Source organism: Bos grunniens, chromosome 25, assembly GCF_055505025.1.
Source record: "Bos grunniens cultivar Pamir isolate PY7600 chromosome 25, Bosgru_T2T1.0, whole genome shotgun sequence".
Classification (NCBI taxonomy): domain Eukaryota; kingdom Metazoa; phylum Chordata; class Mammalia; order Artiodactyla; family Bovidae; genus Bos; species Bos grunniens.
Window position 1 is genome coordinate 16,385,141 of NC_141189.1, and position 20,950 is coordinate 16,406,090.

General features: G+C 52.9%; 1 protein-coding gene across 2 annotated transcripts; it reads left to right on the plus strand.

Annotated features, from left to right (window-relative positions):
• The first annotated feature begins 289 nt into the window (after positions 1 to 289).
• On the plus strand, positions 290 to 19,884 carry MVP (major vault protein). 2 transcript variants are annotated; one of them, XM_086374991.1, is made up of 15 exons: positions 290 to 339; positions 8,168 to 8,300; positions 8,509 to 8,704; positions 9,761 to 9,884; positions 9,997 to 10,967; positions 11,407 to 11,501; positions 11,749 to 11,985; positions 13,694 to 13,975; positions 15,013 to 15,257; positions 15,342 to 15,539; positions 16,481 to 16,867; positions 17,636 to 17,752; positions 17,941 to 18,067; positions 18,701 to 18,889; positions 19,618 to 19,884. In XM_086374991.1, exons 7-15 carry the CDS (start codon positions 11,878 to 11,880, stop codon positions 19,834 to 19,836), a joined length of 1,872 nt encoding a protein of 623 aa, XP_086231117.1. In that variant the 5' UTR covers positions 290 to 339; positions 8,168 to 8,300; positions 8,509 to 8,704; positions 9,761 to 9,884; positions 9,997 to 10,967; positions 11,407 to 11,501; positions 11,749 to 11,877; the 3' UTR covers positions 19,837 to 19,884. The 2 variants fall into 2 exon arrangements, with proteins under 2 accessions (XP_086231117.1, XP_086231116.1); XM_086374990.1 differs by having other exon boundaries at positions 9,997 to 10,128.
• The last annotated feature ends 1,066 nt before the right edge of the window (positions 19,885 to 20,950 follow it).

The window sequence follows — 20,950 nt, forward strand, 5'->3', positions numbered from 1 at the left end:
CTGTAGCCCCATGGACAGCCTCCTTTGTCCATGAGATTTCCCAGGCAAGAATACTGGAGTGGGTGCCATTTCCTTCTCCAGGGGATCTTCCTGACCCAGGCAGGGATCAAACCCACATCTCCTGACTTGGTAGGCAAGTTTCTTTACCACTGAATCACCTGGGAAGTCAGAAGCCGCCTAGAGGTGGAGAAAAAAAAAGAAATGAGAACCAGCTGCGAGGGCCCTTTAAATCCCGAGCCCCACCCCTGAGCCTGCCCTGTCGGGAAGTGATCCCCTGGGCTGGGTGCTGGAGTTTCCCCGAACTGAGGAGTCTGTTGCAGCCAAGCCACACTTCTGGATGTAAGTACTTCATAAAGGCCCCAAATCCCCAAACCAGTGAGTGGGACCTTGTGGCCCTCAAGTCCCTCTCCAGCTCTGTTGTGCCTTCTTGGGGCTTCAGCTGGGGCAAGTGGTCCCTGAACCAGAACTAGGAGAAGATGGATGGCGGCTTGGCCTTGGGAGGGTTTGCTTTCCTTGTTTTTTTTTTTTTTCTGGCTTCTGATGTAAAGGTAGATGAACTTGTCACCTTGCCCCCCCAGACCCGAAATCTCAGGCCTTTCTGACCTCCAGCTCCCCCATTGGCAGTAGGGGCAGAGGAAACCTAAGGGATCCATTTAGACTCCCTCCTTGAGTGAGGTTGGTCCCTGCCAGATTTATCTTGCCTGTCCCCTTGAGCTCTTAGAATGTAATCTTTTCTCCTCCGTTGACATTACCCAGCTCTGCAGACGTCGAGGTTTTCCCCTCTGCCCTGCTCAGGGCTGTGCCAGCTGTGGGCCTTACAGATCATTTGAGAAATCATTGGCAGAGTAATCTTAAGGAAGTCTTGATTTCCAGAAGACACAGAGTTTGCTGAGCAAGGCTCTGTTTGGTTTTTGTTTTTGACGGGGTCGGGGACAGGGTGACCAAACTGAAAAGAGGAAGCTCTATTTTGGACCCACTGGCCTGTAATTCTGGGGATCTTAGAAGCACAGAGGGTTGCGGGGGCGGGGGGGGGGAGTAGTAGTAGAAGTAGGTTGTGCCCTCTTTTCTCTGCTCCATATCCGGGTGGGCCCCCCAGATTTTATGAGGAGAAGGGCTGGCAGTCACTAGGGTGCCAACTGACTCCCAGAAGCTTCTGCCTGTCGCCACCCTTGGCACACAGGACACCCAACCTGCCCTGGAGGCGAGGCTTTCTGGGCAGAGCAGCTCTCTAAAGCCATGAGCACGTAGGGCAGCCGCCTTGAATGGCTACTCGGGCCTCCTTGTTGGGTGCTGCCTTCCTAGGTTGCAGAGAATACCTTTGAACCGCACTGGCACTATCTCCTAAAGAGTACCCAGCCCCACCTGGGTCCTGAAGTCCTGATTCTAGAATCTACTGACATTTCTGCTTGAGAACCCACACTACTTCCTGGTTTGGCGGCTCTGCAGACACAGTACCTGGGGTGGAATTCTGGCTCCATCCCTTGATCACTGTATGATTCTGAGCAAATTCTTTAACTTCTTTTTTGTGTGTGTGTGAAGTTGCTCAATCATGTCTGACTCGTTATGATCCCGTGGACTGTAGCCTACCAGGCTCCTCCGTCTGTAGAATTTTCCAGGCAAGAGCAGTGGAGTGAGTTGCCATTTCCTTCTCCAGGGGAATCTTCCTGACCCAGGGATCGAACACAGGTCTCCTGCATTGCAGACAGATGCTTTACTGTCTGAGCCACCATCTCTTGATCACTGTATGATTCTGAGCAAATTCTTTAACTTCTAGGTTCTTAGGATTAAATGAGTTGATTAAAAGCATTTACCACAATACCAGGCCCAAATTAAGTTATTAATGAGTAGGAGCTGTTACAGGGGGAAGTGAGAGGCACTTCCCACAGATAGAAATTCCAGAACGTCGCTCCTGGAAACCTTGTGAAAGTGTTGGTCACTCAGTTGTGTCCGACTCTGCAACCCCTTGGACTGTAGCCAGGCTTCTCTGTCCGTGGGATTTCCTGGAAACCTTAGTCCGTGGGTATGGGGTGAGGCTTAGGCATCAAGATGACCAGCTGAGTCCTATGATTGGGCGATTTTAGCAAATGTTGATCTGGATCAGGGGTTCTGAAGCCTGGTTCCTAGCTCACTTCCAATCTAGCTGATCTTTGCTGCCAATGACTGGCATTAATTGTTGACATCTGGGAGTTGTTCTTTAGTTGCTGAGTTGTATCTGACTCTGCAATTCGATGGACACTAGCCCACCAGGCTCCTCTGTCCACAGGATTTCCCAGGCAGGAATACTGGAGTGGATTGCCATTTCCTTCTCCAGGGGATCATCCCGACCCAGGGATGGAACCCAGGTCTCCAGCATTGCAGGCGGATTCCTTACCCCTGAGCCACCAGGGAAGCCCACATCTGGGAGGCAGGATAGAAACAGGATCAGCATCAGCCTGAGCTGGCAGAGCTGTTCCGTCCCCAGAACAAGCTGCTGCTCCCCAAAAGTGGCCCAGCAGGGCCGGAGCTCAGAAGATTTTCCTCGGAAGAAAAATTTCCTAAAAACTTGGCTGCTACTAAAGAAGTGGCTTATGTGAGACAATCCTCAAGAATTTCCACTCTAGTCCCCTAAAACAGGAAATAATCTCCCTAAATAGGGAAGCTGTTTGGTAAAAACAACCTCTCTGCAGTCCCTGAGTAATGCGATTCTTGAATTATCTAAACAAAGACTAGAATGTTTAAAATCAGTGAAGGGAAGCTGCAAAGATGAGTTATGTTTTTGCTTGAGTTTTCTGTGTTTTTTCCTAAACCTAAGCTTAATAGAGGGCTTCCGTGGTGGCTCCGTGGTAAAGAATCTACCTTCAAAGCAGGAGACGCAGGTTTGATACCTGGGTCTGGAAGATGCCTTGGAGAAGGAAATGGCTACCCATTCCATGTTCTTGCCAGGAAAATCTCATGGACAGAGGCGTCTTGCAGGCAAGAGTTGGGCACGACATAGCAACTAAACAACAAATCCACTACAAACAAAACTTAATAGAGGTGGGGGCGGTGGGTACCAAGGCTGTCTCCACCCTTTCCTCCAACCTCAGGCCTGCCCATGGCTTGGGACCAGGGGACTTGAGCGCTGGCAGGGGGGCTACTTGGACCTGGGGGTGAGGGGCTGGGAAAATACATGAAACTTTCTGTATTTGAGGAACAGTTTGCCATCTGGATTTACCTTCCTCCTAGCCACCCTTTGTCCATTAGACATAACCCAGTCTTTAACCCCAGGAAGCAGTCAGTTTTATTCCCACTTCAGTCTAGGAGAGTAAGGCTCAGAGGCTAGCAAGTGGCCCAAGATCCTATTAGCAGAGACAGACCTCAGTCCTTTCTGTATATTAGAGTCAATGGAAGAGCTTTTATATATAGCAATATTTGGACCCCACCCCTGACCAGTTAAATTGATCTCCAGAGATGGGTGGTTTTAATATCCAGGTGATTCTAATGTACAGTCAGGCAGGGTTGAGAGGCTATTACAGAGCAGAGCTGCTCCATACTTTATGCCCAAATCATTGGGGATCTAGTTCAAGAGCTGACTGATTCAGCAACAGGTCAGGAGAACCCGAGATGCCACGTTATTAACAAGCTTCCAGGTGATGCTGTTGCTCCTGTTCGCTGCAGCCCCATACCTCATGTGGCTGGTCGACCAGGCATCTGCTATTTAAGATTCATGGTCGGTCATTCACAATTGACCCTGAAAATCGGACCTGTGATGACTCATTTAATTTTGCTATAGCATGTTTACTCTTGAGCCAAAAGGGGTCAAGAAATTACCTCTTAACTGGAGGATAAAGCCAGTTTCTTCTCACAGGCTGTTTCATGTTCTGCTAGTGCAACACTTGCCCCTCCCTCCTTTGTCTGTGGGATGCAGCTGGGGGAGACTGGTCTCTGAGACTCTGGGTGGAAGTGACTGGTTCTGGCAGGAGCCTCATGAGACATGAGGGTCAGTGTGATCAGGCCAGTCTGGACATGTACCCAGAGAGCATCCTAGAGCACAGATATCGGAAGCAGACACTGAAAGGAAGTCTCAGTGAATTTAGGGAGTTGGGACCAAACTCGGGGCTTGGGCAGGACTTTCTAAAGTTCAACATAAAATTGTCTTCTGAGGGCCCTGGTATATTGAAAGTAAAATGCTCTAACTGTACACGTCATCTGGCAAACCACAAAAGCCTGTATTTGATACACAAACATGCTGCCCTAGTCAGGTGGTTTCCCTGGATCCCTGAGAGACCCTCTGAGGCTCACGTCTACTTCGGGGATGGCAAGATGGAAAAGGCAAAGTCTGTTTTGTAGGGGGTGGAGTTTTTTAGTGTGTGCATTGGTGGCACTGTGCAGCATGCAGGATCTTAGTTCCCCAACCAGGGATCCACCCGTGCTCCCTGCACTGGGAGCATAGAGGCTTAAGCACTGGACTGCCAGGGAAGTCCTCAAAGCCTGTACTTGGGTGAACTTAGCAGGTGATCTTAGGTGGAAGGCACAGCTTTGGGGCTGAGGAGGTGGTTGACCAGGGAGGTGAGACAGAGTCCCGGTACTGAAACAAGAGTAGTTAACAAGGGCTTGGCCTTGAAACAAGACAGGAACCCAGCCTGATTAGCTTCAAGGATGATTCTCAGCTGAGTCACTGAGCTGGGCGAGGCTCTCGGCCCCCCAACTGGGCCCAACTGGGGTGACAGATGGTGGAGAGGCTTCAGCTGCAGGGCGTGAGGGATCGTCCAAAGGAGCCTTTGGAGGCTGTTCCCAGAGCCTGCTTCCCAGCCTTGTGTGGCCTTCTAGAATTCAAGTCTTGTGGGGCCTCCCAGAGCCCTGCGCTCCCCTCCGCTTGCAGCCCTAGCCCTCCCTTCTCCCCCATCTGGCTTTCTGGCCAGGCTTCCACTGTGCAGAGAACCAGGAAGAGGCTTCCCTAGGCTGTCAGATGCCCCTTGGCTATTCTAGGCCCACAGCTTGGGTGACGCACAAACCTGTCACCTTCCTGATCAGTAAACACGTTTAAAGCGGATATGCTGGGTGGGATAAGGGGCCACCATAGTTCTAGGTCACATCCTCCAACTGGATAGGGAGGCTGGGCCTCAGCTGCAAGCTACACACAGTGCTTCTCAGAGCCAGGCTCTATTCCAAGTGCTTCATAATAAATTCCATTCTCATAGACTTGGGCTGATGCCCTATCCATCCCGAGTTCAAAGTCCAGGACACGGGAATAGGGAGGGCAAGGGACTTGTCTAAGATCACCCATCCATAGTGAGACTTGGAACCAAGATCCAGGCAGTCCTAGCCAGGGGAGGGGGGATGCTTTTGTGGGGCCCTGTCCCAGGGAATGGAAGCGCAGCTGAGCAGGATGGGCAGTAGAGAAGAAGGAAAGCAAAGGCCAGGGTAAGAATGGGGAGAGCAGAAAGCCCACACTGGGTTTTTCACACACTACCTGAAATCAACAGAAGAGGGAGCTCTGATGTTAGGAAAGTTAAGGGTAATCAACCTGACAAACAGGCAACAGAAAAGTATCAAGATCAAATCCCATACAAAGTTGCAAGAAAAAGGAGCAGAGAATCATAGCCCTCAGGATACAGAAAGTGTACCAAGAAAACAGATGAAAACTGTAACCTTTGAAAATGAGGTAAGACATTAGAACATTGGGCTTCCCTGGTGGCTCAGCTGGTAAAGAATCTGCCTGCAATGCAGGGGACCTGGGTTTGATCCCTGGGTTGGGAAGATACCCTGAAGAGAACTACTCCCCACTCCAGTATTCCGGCCTGGAGAATTCCATGGACTGTATAGACCATGGGGTCACAAAGAGTAGGACACGACTGAGCGACTTTCACTTCACCAGGCAAGAAAGTGGCAGATCAGAATTGTAAGTGACCCCTGGCAGTCTGGCTGAATCCGTGCCCCTAGCACTGCACTGCATGCCACTGGAGAGACACAGGACCAGGTATTCCATCAGGATGAGAATCTAATGGTGCCAATGACTTGTGTGGCCTTGAACGACTCATCCTCCCTACCTAGGACTCAGTTACTTAGAACTACACTGTCTATCTAATATGGGGATCAACTAGCTACATGTGATTAATTAAAACTTTAGGACACTCTCACCTTCTGAGATGACCCATATTCTGTCTGTGGAGTGTTTCTCTAAATAAATCCACTTCTTAAAAAAAAAAATTTAGTTTCTCAGTCACACTGCCACATTTCAAGAGTTTGGTAGCCACGTGCAGTCAGTCCAAAGACCACACTGATTATTTCCATTATTATAGAAAGTTCTATCAGATGATGCTGAGTTGGAATTTTTTTGGCTGTGCTGGGTCTTCACTGCTGCACCTGGGCTTCCTCTAGTTGTGGTGAGCGGGGGCTACTCATCGTTGTGGAGCACAGGCTCTAGGCACATAGGCTTCAGTAACTGCTGCGCACCGGCTCAGTTGTGGCTCAGTTGCTCCACAGCATGTGGGATCTTCCCTGACCAGGGATTGAATCCATGTGCTCCGAATTGGCAGGCGAATTCTTTACCACTGGATCACCAGGCAAGTCCTGGAAGGTTTTAAACAGGAACCACACAGGTGATGTGAGTGCACTGGCACAGGTGTAAGACAACAGGGAGTGGTGGGGATTGTGGTTAAGCAGGAAAGCTTGTGACCCATCTAAAGAGCTCAGCAGCTACTTGGCGCTCAGCAGTTTGTCACGTGGGAATGTATGGCCTGGCTCCTCATTTGTCAAGAGAAGCAGGAATCGGGAATTTATAAAAAAAAAAACTTACAATTTTCTAAACAGAAGAAATTTTTCAGATTGTGTGGATCAAGTAAAACCCTTGGGCCTCACCTTCATCCCATAATTTTGTGGCTCCTGCCTCTGTTTCCTGTGTCAAGCCACTTTCCCTTCCTCTTTCTCACTTCCCATTTCTTTCTCACCCAGGTTGAAAGCTAGATGAATGGTGGAGTAGATGGGTTCCACTCCTTTTTTGGTGGTGGCTTCAAAACTGTTGGACTGGGACTTCCCTGGTGGTCCAGTAGTTAAGACTCCTCCCTTCCAGTGCAAGGGGCGCAAGTTTGATCCTTGGTCAGGGAACTAAGATCTTGCATGCTGCACAGTGTGGCCAAAAATATTTTAAGTTGGACCAAAGTCTCAGAGGGCAAGGCTTTGAATTCCCTAGTAAATTTGATTCCTTTTGTGTGATTCCAGGGGACATGGCCAAAGTTCAAGGCATGCTGGAGGGAGGCAGGACTGGGGTTTAGGTAGGCGGTGTGACATTCCTGAACAGGCTGAGCACTGGATGTAACCACCCAGGATTCAGAAGCAGGTAGGGTGGGGGTGGATGGAGTATTCATTTACTCCCTTTCTCCTTCCCACCCACCCCTACCTGTGATGGCAGGGAGTCATGGGTGGCAGCAGACCAGAGAGAAGTGGGAAAGGACTAGACACTTTGGTGTTGCTAATCCGGCATCAGTTCCATCAGGGGTCCCTTCCTCAAGGGGTGGCTCATATCTGAACAGTTCATCAGGATTGCCTACCATGCAAATATTCTCAGGATGTGGGCTAATGTTTGCATACAGCTGGGGCCCTCAGGATCCCCTGAAATAAAGGAGCCTGCCCCCTGGAGGATCCAGGGAGCTCCTCAGAGCCTCTGCCCTCTGCACCGTACTGGGGGGGGAACCCCCACAGCTCCGCCAGAGGCTGACCACCTTTCCCAGCTCCGTGCACTTCTGCCTCCTCCACATTGGGGGTTGAACATCGGGAAAGTTCTGATCTGAAGCCGCCTCCAGGGGAGTTCCCTGGTGGTCCAGTGGTTAGGACTTGGTGCTTTCACTGTCATGAACCCAGGTTCTATCTCTGGTGGGGGAATTAAGATCCCACAAGCTGTGCTGCATAGGAAGCTTGAGGGAGGTAAAGTTGATGGGAATGAGGGAAAAGAGTTGGCAGAAAGCTGTGGGCTTCTGTGGTTAACTACATCAAGCATCTCTCAATAGAGATGAGGTCTGGATGGGCTGCCCTGGGTGGGAAGAAAGAAGTGAGTGGGGGTTGGTAAAGGATGGAATAGCCTGAGCTGAAGGAACAAGGGCCCTTTCCCCTATCACCCCAGGCAGTCTTTACGTCAGCCTCATCCCAAGCCCCCCGAACTCACCTTTTGTCTTCTGCCCACCTCTGTGTCACTCTGCTGCCCTGGGCTCAGGAGTCACCATGTCGATGGAAGAGTCCATCATCCGCATCCCGCCATACCACTACATCCACGTGCTAGACCAGAACAGCAATGTGTCCCGCGTGGAGGTCGGGCCAAAGACTTACATCCGGCAGGACAATGAGAGGTGGGTGGCCAGCACTGGGCCGTGGGGACATCTGGGGCCAAGGAGGGCCTGGGAGTCTGGCTGGCATGATGACCCATCTCCTCCTTCCCGTTCCTGAGCAAGACTGGCATTGGCTCGGGTCACAGGAAGCTGTCTCTCCCTTTCGCTGCCTCCTTCGGGACTAGGGACAGGGGTCTGAGTCCTCACACTGCTTCTCGCCCTCCAACAGGATCCTGTTCGCTCCCGTGCGCATGCTGACGGTCCCCCCACGGCACTACTGCATGGTGGCCAACCCGGTGGCCCGGGATGCCCAGGGCACCGTGCTGTTTGATGTCACAGGACAAGTGCGGCTCCGCCACGCGGACCTGGAGATCCGGCTGGCCCAGGATCCCTTCCCCCTGTTCCCAGGGGAGGTGCTGGAGAAGGTACCCGGCTCACCTTCCCTATACCCACTCTCTTGTGTCCTGCCACCTTGACCTAGGGCTCAGCACTGCTTTCTGGAGGGAAAACAAATTGGGGTGGTGGGAGGGGGTGGGGATGGTAGGGGACGTTTGCTGGTTCTCACTGGGACAGAATTGACTGGATGCCCCCTCCCTCACCTTCCCCAAATACCCTCTTCCTCTTCATACGCCCACGTCAGACCTTTGAGAGCTGTCGGCCTATCTCGCCACCTAACCTTCCAGGCTCCAGAGCCTGCCCGAAGCTCCTGGCCAGTCTGGCACTCAGTGACTTGTGCCGAGAGTAAGCATTTCATTCCCTCAGACAGTCTCGGCGGCCAGTGGGCCGGATCAGCTGTGGTGGACCAGCTGAGGCCCAGGTGCCTGTGGTCGCTCCACGGGAAGGCATTGCAGGCCTGAAGTACCAGCTGGGCCCTCGTCCGTGTTGCCCTCCGGCCCTGGGTCTGAGAGTGAGGACACCTTCATTTCTGCGACATTTCTTGACCTTCACTTCCCTCAGGAGTCCCCTCTACCAAACAATGCTGCTGCTTCTCTTCTGCACTGGGTCTGGTGACCATGAGGCAACCTTGAAAACAAAGCCTCACACTTCAGATATGCCCGTCAGAGCAGTGTAGACCTTCCCACCTCCTGTTTCCTGAGCGCCCCAGTGCACACTGGGCCGTGAGATATTCACCTACTCAGCTTCCCTGATGTTTCTCCCACAATGCCCAGCAAGCCCTCTACCCAATCTCCTACCTGGAGTTCTAGTTCTAAACAGGATCTGAGCACTTCTGCAGAGGAAAGTACTTCCTTGGCCCTCAGCCGTGGCATCAACTCCATCTTAACTCTTAGCTCTGTCAACCCCGTCTCAGCTCTTCAGGCCAGATGGCTCTGGGACCACCCCTATCTTGTACATTCCACTTGGGGTCATCTTTGGGGATGTGGAGAGATTGATGCTGTGGACTCTGACCTTGAGGATCTCAGTTGGCCTCAAGGGGTCACAGCTCTGAGTACCCCATGACTCCCCCCTGCTTCCCCTGTTAGGACATCACACCACTGCAGGTGGTTCTACCCAACACTGCCCTCCATCTTAAGGCGCTACTGGATTTTGAGGATAAGAATGGACAGAAGGTGGTAGCAGGGGATGAGTGGCTATTTGAAGGGCCTGGTAAGTGTTTTTCTATCCAGCCGGGTTTGGGGTCAGAGGCTTCCTGCCTTCTCATTAGGGCCTTGATATCTTCTGACCTTCAAACCCTACCTCCCCCATCTTCCCTTCCCAGGCACATATATACCCCAGAAGGAGGTGGAAGTCATCGAGATCATTCAGGCCACAGTCATCAAGCAGAACCAGGCCCTGAGGCTGAGGGCTCGCAAGGAATGCTTAGACAGGGATGGCAAGGAGCGGGTGACAGGTGGAGTCTTGAAGTGTTCACGGGGATAGGGCAGGCTGAGCCTTGACTGTGGGGGTAAGTGGGGGAGGTTGGGGGCTGGCCACCTGTAGCCTGGAGGAAGTGCTTCCCTGGTATCTCTTGTCAGCTGTTGGGGGCTGCCTCATGCTGCTTCCCCCACTAACCTGACCTGGATCCTGTTGACATGGCTTTCCCTTCCTCTGACTCTGTCGTGAGCTGGGTCTGTCTCTAGACCAACAAAGCAGGTGTTTATATTGTTGCTGTGCCTGTGTATGCTCAGTCCTGACTCTTTGCGACCCCAGAGACTGTAGCCCGACAGGCGCCTCAGTCCATGGGATTGTTCCAGGCAAGAATCCTGGAGTGGGTTGCCATTTCCTCCTCCAGGGGATCTTCCCAACCCAGGGATTGAACCCAGGTCTCCTGCACTGCAGGCAGATTCTTTACCTCTCGAACCATTGGGACTTCCCATGTTTATATGCAACTAGCAATTGTTTGACAGACCTGTTATATTAAACAAAACAAGGTCTTAACAAAGGCTATGCTTACGGAGCCAGGTGTGGTTCAAAAGTTTTACTGACCGCAGTTCCCTTAGGTCTTCCTGTAACCCTGAGGCACCACAGCTCCCATTTTCCAAATGACAAAACTGAAGCCTGGGTTTATGGCCAGAAAGAGCCAGGCTGGAACTTGTGCCCAGCACCCTTGCTTCTCTAGTAGGCTGAACGACCTCTAAGCTGTAATGCCGCAGTTCTGCCGACTTTGTGCCAGTCGCCCAGTCATGCCCAACTCTCTGTGACCCCTTGGACTGTAGCCCACCAGGCTCCTCTGTCCATGGAATTCTCCAGGTGAGAACACAGGAGTGGGTAGCCATTCCCTTCTCCAGGGGACCTTCCCGACCCAGGGATGGAACCTGGGTCTCCTGCATTGCAGGTGGATTCTTTACTCTCTGAGCCACCAGGGAAGCCCTTCTGCCCATTTTAGGGGAAGAAGAAAAAAGCTAGTCTCTGGAGCTTAGAGAAGGCCTACAGGGTACTGGCATAGCAACAACTTGGATGCTTGGAAGACCTTTTTTTTTTTTTTTTTAATCTCTCTGAGGTAGGGGTTGCTTTTCCTCTGGCCTCAAAAAAGGAAAAGAAGGACTTCCGTCAGGCTCTTGAGCCTGGGGGCAATGATCTCAAAGTGGTGTGTGAAGCCCTGCAGGTACCCTTTATCTAGGCTGTGGGAAGGGGCAGTTGGGGAGCAGGCTGGATGACTTTTGACCTTTGCCTCTCCTCCCCGGCCCAGGAGAAGAATGGCTGGTCCGCTCCGTGGGTGCCTATCTCCCAGCAGTGTTTGAGGAGGTTCTGGATGTGGTGGATGCTGTGATCCTTACGGAAAAGGTCTGTGCTCCGGGGGGCCCTGGGTGGGAGATTCTCGGAGGGGCAGAGAACTGTGGCAGAAAATAAGATCACCTGAGGAGTGTCCTGGGTCACTGGAAAGGATTTAAGAAATCCTCCTGGGTTGGTAGACACTGGGACTCAGACCTGGAGCATTTAGTGACCAGTGGGGTTCCCAGATTCCCCGAGGAAGTTAGTTGGAGGTGGCTTTACTGAAACCCCCCTAACCCCATGACATCTTGCTCTCCAGACAGCCCTGCACCTTCGAGCTCGGCAGAACTTCCGAGACGTGAGAGGGGTGACCCGCCGCACTGGGGAGGAGTGGCTGGTGACCGTGCAGGACACAGAGGCCCACGTGCCAGATGTCTATGAGGAGGTGATGGGGGTTGTGTCTGTCACCACCTTGGGCCCCCACAACTACTGTGTGATTCTCGACCCGGTCGGACCAGACGGCAAGAACCAGCTGGGGCAGAAGCTTGTGTTCAAGGTAAGTGCCTGCCCCTCACCCAGAGGGGAATGGCCTGAGGCCCTGGACCCTTGTCCCTTCCCTCCTCCCACCCCAGGTACACGTTCTAGAAACATCAAGCTGGTTTCGGCTCCCTCTGTGCACACTTGTCTCTCTCTCTTGAGAATACAGTGTCACTGATCTTTCTGGCAATCCCTGACCTCAGGTTACCCACAGTCTCTCCTGGGAGCGCCTCCCTGACCGCTGTGAATATAGACCCAGAAACTCTCTCTCATATTTCACGTCTCTCTCTTCTGGAAGCTTTGTCATCCTGCATCAGACAAATCTCTTGGTTTGCCCTTCCCCATCCTCTACCTCATCCCTTCTCTGAACTATATGTGGGACTACCAGAGCTGGGCAGGCCTCTCCTACGACAGTCATAGATATGTGGGGCTTTGTGAGGTGTATGGTCTCTGTTGTGCTTAGTTCTGCTGTTGTGCCATGAGAGCAGTGTAGATTGTCTTTTTTTTTTTTAAATCAGAGGATAATTGCTTTACAATATTGTGTGGTGTAGACATCTTGTAAGTGAACCAGTACTGCTATGTTCCTGTAACATTTTATTTGCAAAAACGGGAGGCAGAAAGAATAGAAACAAATATCCATCAGTTGATGAATAACTGAAAAATATGGCATATCCATTCAATGGCATGTCAATCAAAAGGATAAGATAGTCTTTCTGGGGTGGCAGACACTCATGTTCTTGAGAGAATTCAAAAAGGTAAAAATCAAAAATGAGGTTCTAATATGTCCTACAACACGGAGAAACTTGAAAGCATTATGCTAGGCAATAGAAGCCAGGCATAAAAAGACCACTGATTGTATGACTCCATTTACATGAAATGTCCAGAGTAGGTAAATCCACATACAGTTGTTGGGGTGGGGATGGGCGGTAACTACTACTGGATACAGGGTTTCTTTTCAGGATGATGATGTTCTGGGATTAGGGAGTAGTGTTGTTGGGCAACTCGGGATATTCCAAAGCAACTGAATTGTATACTTTAAATAGGTGTATTTTGTAATATGGGCTTCCCAGGTGGCGCTAGTGGTAAAGAAGCCACCTGCCAGTGCAGGAGATGTAGGAGAAATGGGTTCAGTCCCTGGGCCGGGAAGATCCCGTGGAAAAGGGCATGGCAGCCCACTCCAATATTCTTGCCTAGAGAATTCCATGGACAGAGGAGCCTGGCAGGCTACAGTCCATACAGTTGCAGAGTCAGCCATGACTGAAGCGACTTAGCACATGGGCACATGTTTTATAATAGGTGGGTTTTATCTCAAATATATATTTATATTGTATTATGTTATATTAAAAAATAGTCAGCAGGCCAGATTTGGTCCAAAGGTCAGAGATGGGAAACTCTGTACTACACCACCCTAAGGGAATAAAATGTGGGAGAAATAAAGCAATAATAGGTTAATTCTTAACTATTGAGCTTGTGAGAACCCAGACCTTGACACTTCACAGAATCTTTCCAGGGCAGGTTTGATCACATCTACAGGGATTTGTGAAGAGTCTCAGTCTAAATAAATGATTTGCTGTATGATGAGGTGGGGAAGGGACTTTGGGGGGGGGGGGTGCAGGGGCTTCTGTCCTCAACAGAAGTCCACAATCACCCAGGGCTGAGGGAGGTACCATCAGAGGGCTCCAAAGTCCTGGGAGGCGACGGCTCCTGACTCCACTTCTCCCTACCAGGGAGAGCAGTCTTTCTTCCTCCAGCCCGGGGAGAAGCTGGAACGAGGCATCCAGAATGTATACGTGCTGTCGGAGCAGCAGGGGCTGCTGCTGAGGGCCCTGCAGCCCCTGGAGGAGGGGGAGGGCAAGGAGAAGGTCTCCCACCAGGCTGGTGACCACTGGCTCATCCGTGGACCCCTGGAGTATGTGCCGCCCGCCAAGGTGGAGGTGGTGGAAGAGCGTCAGGCCATCCCACTGGATGAGAACGAGGGCATCTACGTGCAGGATGTCAAGACCGGAAGGGTAACTGTGGAGGGGTGGGCACTGTCACTGCCAGGTGGGTGTGGTGGCGGCTGGTCTGGGCGAGGGGATGATGCGGATGGGGCGGTGGGCAGTGGAGGTGACAGAAGAGCTCCACAGCGTTGCTGGCAGCATCTGAGCCAGCTGGCTGCAAAAGACCAGGGCGTTTTCTGGAGTTCTTGCCTTCCCTTTGCCTTAAATGGTGGTTGAGTTGTTCAGTCATGTCCGACTCTTGCGACTCCATGGACTGTCGCCCACCATGGCTCCTCTGGCCATGGGATTTCCCAGGCAAGAATACTGGAGCAGGGGATTGTCCCAACCCAGGGCTCGAACCCACATCTCCTGCATGGCAGGTGGATTCGTTACCACCGAGTCGCCAGGGAAGCCCCTGTCTTAGTTAATTTTAAATGTTAGCATTCCTGAGCAAGAAGATGAACCAGATTTGAGGATGGGGACTCAACCCCCAAGGCATCTAGATCTGGCCTCCGGCATAAAGGTCTGACTGGGATGCATAGGATCATACCCTTTTCACATACCCTTTTCCTGGTGGAATCCCTCTTTGTCACCTAAACCTTGATCTTGGTTTGACTGAGGACCACATCTCCAGCCTCTTTTAGGACTCTAACCTACAAGTAGAGTTCAGAATCCCAGGAAATGTTAGTGTGTGAACTATTTCCTAGGGTTGCATCTGTCCCTGGGGTGCCCTCCAAGCTGCCCTATGAAGGAAAATTCAAGAACAATATTGGAACATAACCATATACCAAATTCTTGGCACTAGACATGCAAGATATCATTCATTCCTCACCCCTACCCTCCATTTTGCAGATAAGGAGCTGAGAGACACGGGGTGGTGGGGGCAGTGGGGGCAGATAGCTGCCCAAGATGACCAAGCTCACAGAGTGTGAACTTGAACGCAGCCTCCTTCCGGAGGCCACCTTTAACCAGGATGCTGCCCTGCCTCCTGGATCACTTCCGCTTTAGGGCTGCCAGGTGGGTCTCTTTCCATTTTCCCCTCGCTGGTGACATCCCTCATCTTCCAGGTGCGAGCTGTGATTGGGAGCACCTACATGCTGACCCAGGACGAAGTCCTGTGGGAGAAGGAGCTGCCTCCAGGGGTGGAGGAGCTGCTGAACAAGGGGCAGGATCCTCTGGCCGACAGGGGTGAGAAGGAGACATCCAAGACCCCTAAGCTCTCCACTCCCCGGAATAAGACCCGCGTGGTCAGCTACCGCGTGCCGCACAATGCTGCAGTGCAGGTGTATGACTACCGGGAGAAGAAAGCCCGGTGAGCAGTGGCCTGGGTGGCTGTGCCATCAGGGGGCTGTGGCGGGAGGGTCTCTCCAGGCCTCTGACCCCCGGCTCTCTTCAGCGTGGTCTTCGGGCCAGAGCTCGTGTTGCTGGGTCCCGAAGAGCAGTTTACAGTGTTGTCCCTCTCGGCCGGGCGGCCCAAGCGTCCCCACGCCCGCCGCACGCTCTGCCTGCTGCTGGGGCCCGACTTCTTCACCGACGTCATCACCATTGAGACAGCAGACCATGCCAGGCTCCAGCTGCAGCTTGCCTACAACTGGTAAGGGGCCCCGGGGGGGCACCGTGAGGAGGAGAGATGCCTCCTCAAGTGCTGAGCCCACAATCAGGGCGGAGCACCCAGCTCCATGCTGTGGTCAAGGGGCAAACCCAGGGGTTCGTGCAAATGCAGTCTGATGCCGGAGGGGAATGACAGGGAAGATGTGGGCTCTCCTGGAGCAGGATTTGGAGGGACGTGTGTGGAAGACACTCACCAGCTAAACTCCCATTGGGAATTCAGCCAAACAAGGTTTTAAAAAGACTGTGTGTGTGTCTATGTGTGTGCTGGGATGATCAGGTGGTCGAGAGCAAGTGCTCTGAGGCCAACAGGTATACCACTTGCTAGCCACGGGCTGGGCAAGCACTGGGTGCTTTCCACACATTGCCAGGCTGTAAAATAACAGCGTCACCATCAGTCTCATGGGCCTGTGGACAGGATACTATGAGAACTAGAACAGTGACCCATCTGTAGTTAAAGCTCAAATGGCAGTGATGAGAGGGGAGAGAAAAGTCGGACCCAGAAGCAGTGCTTGACAACTGCCAAGCATACCCTCCTCACCTCTTGGCTGAGTGCCTGGGACATGACAAGAGCAGCTAGCTGGACACTGGCATCTTTGGAGCCACTGCAACCTGACAAACCGAGGGGGCCTGGTCCCGGGAACCATACCACCTGGGTTCAACTTTCTGGCTTGGGAGGACCTGCTGTATGACTTAGAGTCTGTCACTTAACCTCTCTGGACCTCAGTTTCCTTGTCTAAAAAATAAAAATTCCCACCAAATAGGGTGGTATGAGTGAATGAAATGGGAATGTGTAAGTTTCTTAGGACTTTACCTGATACATAGCAGATGCTAATTAGCATTCTCTGTCATGAGACCCTGCCTAAACCACAGAAGGTGGGGGTCAATGTCCATTTTTGAAGACGAGAAAGTTGTCTTTGCTCACAGGCACTTCGAGCTGAGTGACCGGAAGGACCCCCAAGAGACGGCCAAGCTTTTCTCAGTGCCCGACTTTGTGGGTGACGCCTGCAAGGCCATCGCATCTCGGGTGCGGGGGGCCGTGGCCTCTGTCACCTTTGATGACTTCCATAAGAACTCGGCCCGCATCATTCGCACTGCTGTCTTTGGCTTTGAGACCCAGGAAACCAAGGGGCCTGACACCATGGCCCTGCCCCAGCCCCGGGACCGGGCCGTCTTTCCCCAGAACGGGCTGGTGGTCAGCAGTGTGGATGTGCAGTCGGTGGAGCCCGTGGACCAAAGGACCCGGGACGCCCTGCAGCGCAGCGTCCAGCTGGCCATTGAGATCACCACCAACTCCCAGGAGGCAGCTGCCAAGTGAGTGAGGCCTAGGGGCCTGGCTGACCACGATGCCCACTGTGGGCCCCGCCTCTCACAGGTCCCCGCCTCTTGCCCACTGCCAGGACCCCAGTGACACAGCACCCCCGGTGGTCAGCCTGCTGTCCCCTTACCAGCAGAGAGCCTGGGCCACTGAAAGTGGAATAGATGCTACCTCTGCTTCTGTGGCTTCTCACCTTGCTGGCGCTGGAACCCAGATTCATTTCCGCAGCCTTCCAGGCACTCTGGGGTCCAGCCCTGCTTCCCCCACCTCGCCTTCCTGCCTTCTCCCAGGGCTCATGTGCTCCAGGCCCATAGCTCCTTTCTGCTCCTCAAGGTGGGAACTCGGCTGTGCATTGAAGGCCTTCTGCACTGGCTGCTCCCTCTGCCCAGAGTTGTTCTTCTGCACTTGAGGGCAGGTTCCTCCTCTGGCCTCCAGAGTTCACCTCCTTGGAGAGCCCTTTTTCTACCTCAGCTGAAGCAGTGCCCTCTTTGCCCAGTCATGTTATCGTAGCAACCATTTCTCAAAGAGCTTGTCACTGTCTGAAATCTTGGTTCACTTGTTTTTTCCCCCACTGGAAGGTGAGTCGTGTGAATGCAGGGTCATGGCCATGTGCACTGCACCTAGAACCACCCCTGGTTTACGTAATATCCATGCTGCGTTTTCATTTGCATGTCGAGGGCCTCTCCTCGGCCAGTGCTCCCAGCCCTTGGAGTGCCTATTCTGGCCCCACTCCCAGCGTCTTACCTGTCCCCTCTCCCACCCAGGCACGAGGCTCAGAGACTAGAACAAGAAGCCCGCGGCAGGCTTGAGAGGCAGAAGATCTTAGACCAATCGGAAGCTGAGAAAGCTCGCAGAGAACTCCTGGAGCTGGAGGCTCTGAGGTGGGGTGGAGAACTGGCAGAAAAGATGGCAGAGGGTCTTGGAAGAGCAGCTGATGGGGGGAGTGTGTGTGTGTGTGTGTATGTGTGCGTGTGTGTTCACTCATGCTGCGATAGCACAAGTCAAGGGTAGAGGAGGGCGGGGCTGGGCTTCCTCAGGGGCCTCCCTGACTTCTCTGCACCACCCTCAGCACCGCGGTGGAGAGCACTGGGACCGCCAAGGCGGAGGCCGAGTCCCGAGCTGAGGCAGCGCGCATCGAGGGAGAAGGCGCTGTGCTCCAGGCCAAGCTCAAGGCAGAGGCTTTGGCCATTGAGACGGTGCGTGGGGGAGATGCCTGTGAAAGGGTGTGGCCTTGGGGTCTGGAAGAGGCCTGGTCTCTGAAGCCACGAGGGACACCAAGCACCCTAACAGAAAGCCCCATTCAAGTGTGTTGGGGTTTGTGGAGTCCTTTGCCCTGTTTCCATTCACCTAATACCTGCTTTGAAGGTAAGGATAATAATTACCCATCCTACAGACAGGCATTCCCATACTGGCCAGCTTTGTGCTAGGTATGTTGTTTTTACAGGCAAGATCTTGAAATTCCATTATGGGTAGGAATTCTCTCCATTTTACAGAGGGAACTGAGTCTTGGATTAAGGAGTTCCCAGGGGTCAAAAGAAGAGGGCAGCAGAGGCTGAGTGGACATGAATTGGAGCAAGCTCCGGGAGATAGTGAAGGACAGGGAAGCCTGGCATGCTGCAGTCCATGGCATCACAGTCAGACACCACTTTGCGACTGAACATACACAGGGGTCACTAGTTAAAATTGGCATAGCCAGGGTTCACCCCTAACTGATAAGTTTCCTATTCCATCCTTTCCATCCGAGGTCTCTCAGGATATCTGGCTAGGTGACTTGCTAGATACATCTAGGGGCCACCCAATCAAAAGAATGCTGGGTTTTCCCTTTCCAGGAAGCCGAACTTGAGCGAGTAAAGAAAGTACGAGAGCTGGAGCTGCTCTATGCCCGGGCCCAGCTGGAGCTGGAAGTGAGCAAGGCCCAGCAGCTGGCTGAGGTGGAGGTGAAGAAGTTCAAGCAGATGACAGAGGCCCTGGGGCCCAGCACCATCAGAGACATGGCTGTGGCAGGGCCGGAGATGCAGGTGAGAGTGGGGGAGAGAGAGCAGGTGTGGGCGTGTGTGGATGTCTGTGCGTGTGGATGTGTGTCCTGGGACCATGTTTGGAACCAGGAAGACAGAGCCAGGGAGGCAAATACTTCTAGAGAGATGTCGGGGACAGAGAGACAAGAGGAGGTGGTGGCTTGGACTCTCCATGTATCCCGTGTTCTGACCCATGTCATTCCAGCATGGGGTCATATCAGGCACTGCACTGGATTCAGTGAGCTCCTGGGAGGGCGGTAAACTGATGGGATGTCAATCCATGACAAGTTGCTTCAAAAGAAGTCAAACAGAGCAATACGGAGAAGGGGGAGGAGAGGCTGCAGGTTAGCTGGGTAAGGGGGCGCCCCTCTGAAGAGGGGATACTCAAGTTCTGCACAGTCGATGAGGGCTTCCAGTAGAGGCTCCAAGGTGTGTTTAAGGAACAGAAAGGTCTGGATGGCTGCCACCTGGCAGGTGAAGGGCGGGGAGTGCAGAGCTCCCGGAGGCAGCAGCCAGAGCTTCAAGGTTCTTGAGGCCTGGGAGAGGATGAAACCTTCAGGCTCCTCTTAATGGTCTTCACTTGTCACTGAATAGTCCTGAGGATGGCTTGGGCAGCAGCTGCCGTGTGAGGGCCGAGAACAGGGTAGCCCCCCTCCCAGACAGGCGGCCGAGGGGACGAGAGAAGGGACTAGGTTCTGACTGCATTTTCACCCGCCTCTTGCTCCTTCCAGGTAAAATTGCTGCAGAGCCTGGGCCTAAAATCCACCCTCATCACCGATGGTTCCACGCCCATCAACCTCTTCAACACAGCCTTGGGTTTGCTGGGGCTCGGGGCTGAGGCCCAGCCCCCAGCCAAGAAGCCCACCGGGGGACCCAGCGTCCAAGAGGGCTTGCTTCCCATCTCCACTGCTGCCCCCCTAACTCTTGGAAACAACCAGGTTGTGCCTTAGCTCTGTACTGCACTGACAAATAAAACGGACACTTCTGGGCATTTAAAACCCTCTTCTGTTACCTTCAGTCTGTTATCACAAGGGAGCTTAATGGTGGTGGGGAAGAGATCCTCTGAAATCTTGATGGTTACTACAGGCCACCCTCATCTTGAAATGGAGAGGAAACTTAAGACAGGGAGAAGACTAACCCAAAGTCAGGCTGATGGGAAGGTGGACCTAAAGTCCCTCTCAGCAGCCAGACTATTCCTTCAGCAGTCAGCTCACCTAGGTGCCCGTGGGGGGAGATGATGCCACAGGCGAGAGGATGAAGCCTGTACCTCTTGGGGTGGCTGGGTGGCTTCTGCGCCATCTCTTCTCACTACCATTTCCTCCAGGAGCCCAGTTTGGCCAGGGCGTTCTGGAGTCTTAACCCTCCGTCTGTGGGTGTATCCATCCCAGCTTCCCCACCTCCTGCACTTGGGAGGCTTTATCCGGCGCCACCTGCTGGTCAAACTATGCACCTGCGCATGGCGCTGTGCACCCATCCCTTGTCAGATGGGGGCGTCAGATCTGAGAGGAAGATGGTGCAGTGGGCCTTAGGAACTGGAGCCACCTCCCTGGGCTTCTGATTTGGGTTCTTTGGAGCATCAAGGAAGGGGTGGCCCCTTCTCACCCTCCCCAACGACCGTTAATGAGCCCTTATTTGGGGGAAGGATCCAGATACAATTAATCTGGGCACACAGGTACAGGGTGCAAGGTATACCAGCCCTCCTGCACAGGTAGATCTGTAGGTGCCAGGCCTGCCTGGTCTCTGCTGAGGAAGCAAAAAGATGCCTAGGTAGAGAAGCTTGGGTGTCTAGCTGTGCTCCAAGAGAACCCAACCTCCCTGATCTTTTCCTCATTTGTGAAATGAGCCAGCATTTCCTCTACTGAGCAGTTAGTCACTCAGACACGATTGACTCTTTGAGACCCCATGAACTGTAGCCCACCAGACTCCTCCGTCCGTGGAATTCTCCAGGCAAGAATACTGGAGTGGGTTGCCATTCGCTTCTCCAGGGAATCTTCTCAACCCAGGGATCAAACTGGAGTCCCCTGCATTGCAGGGAGATTCTTTATGATGCTTTTTTTTTTTTTT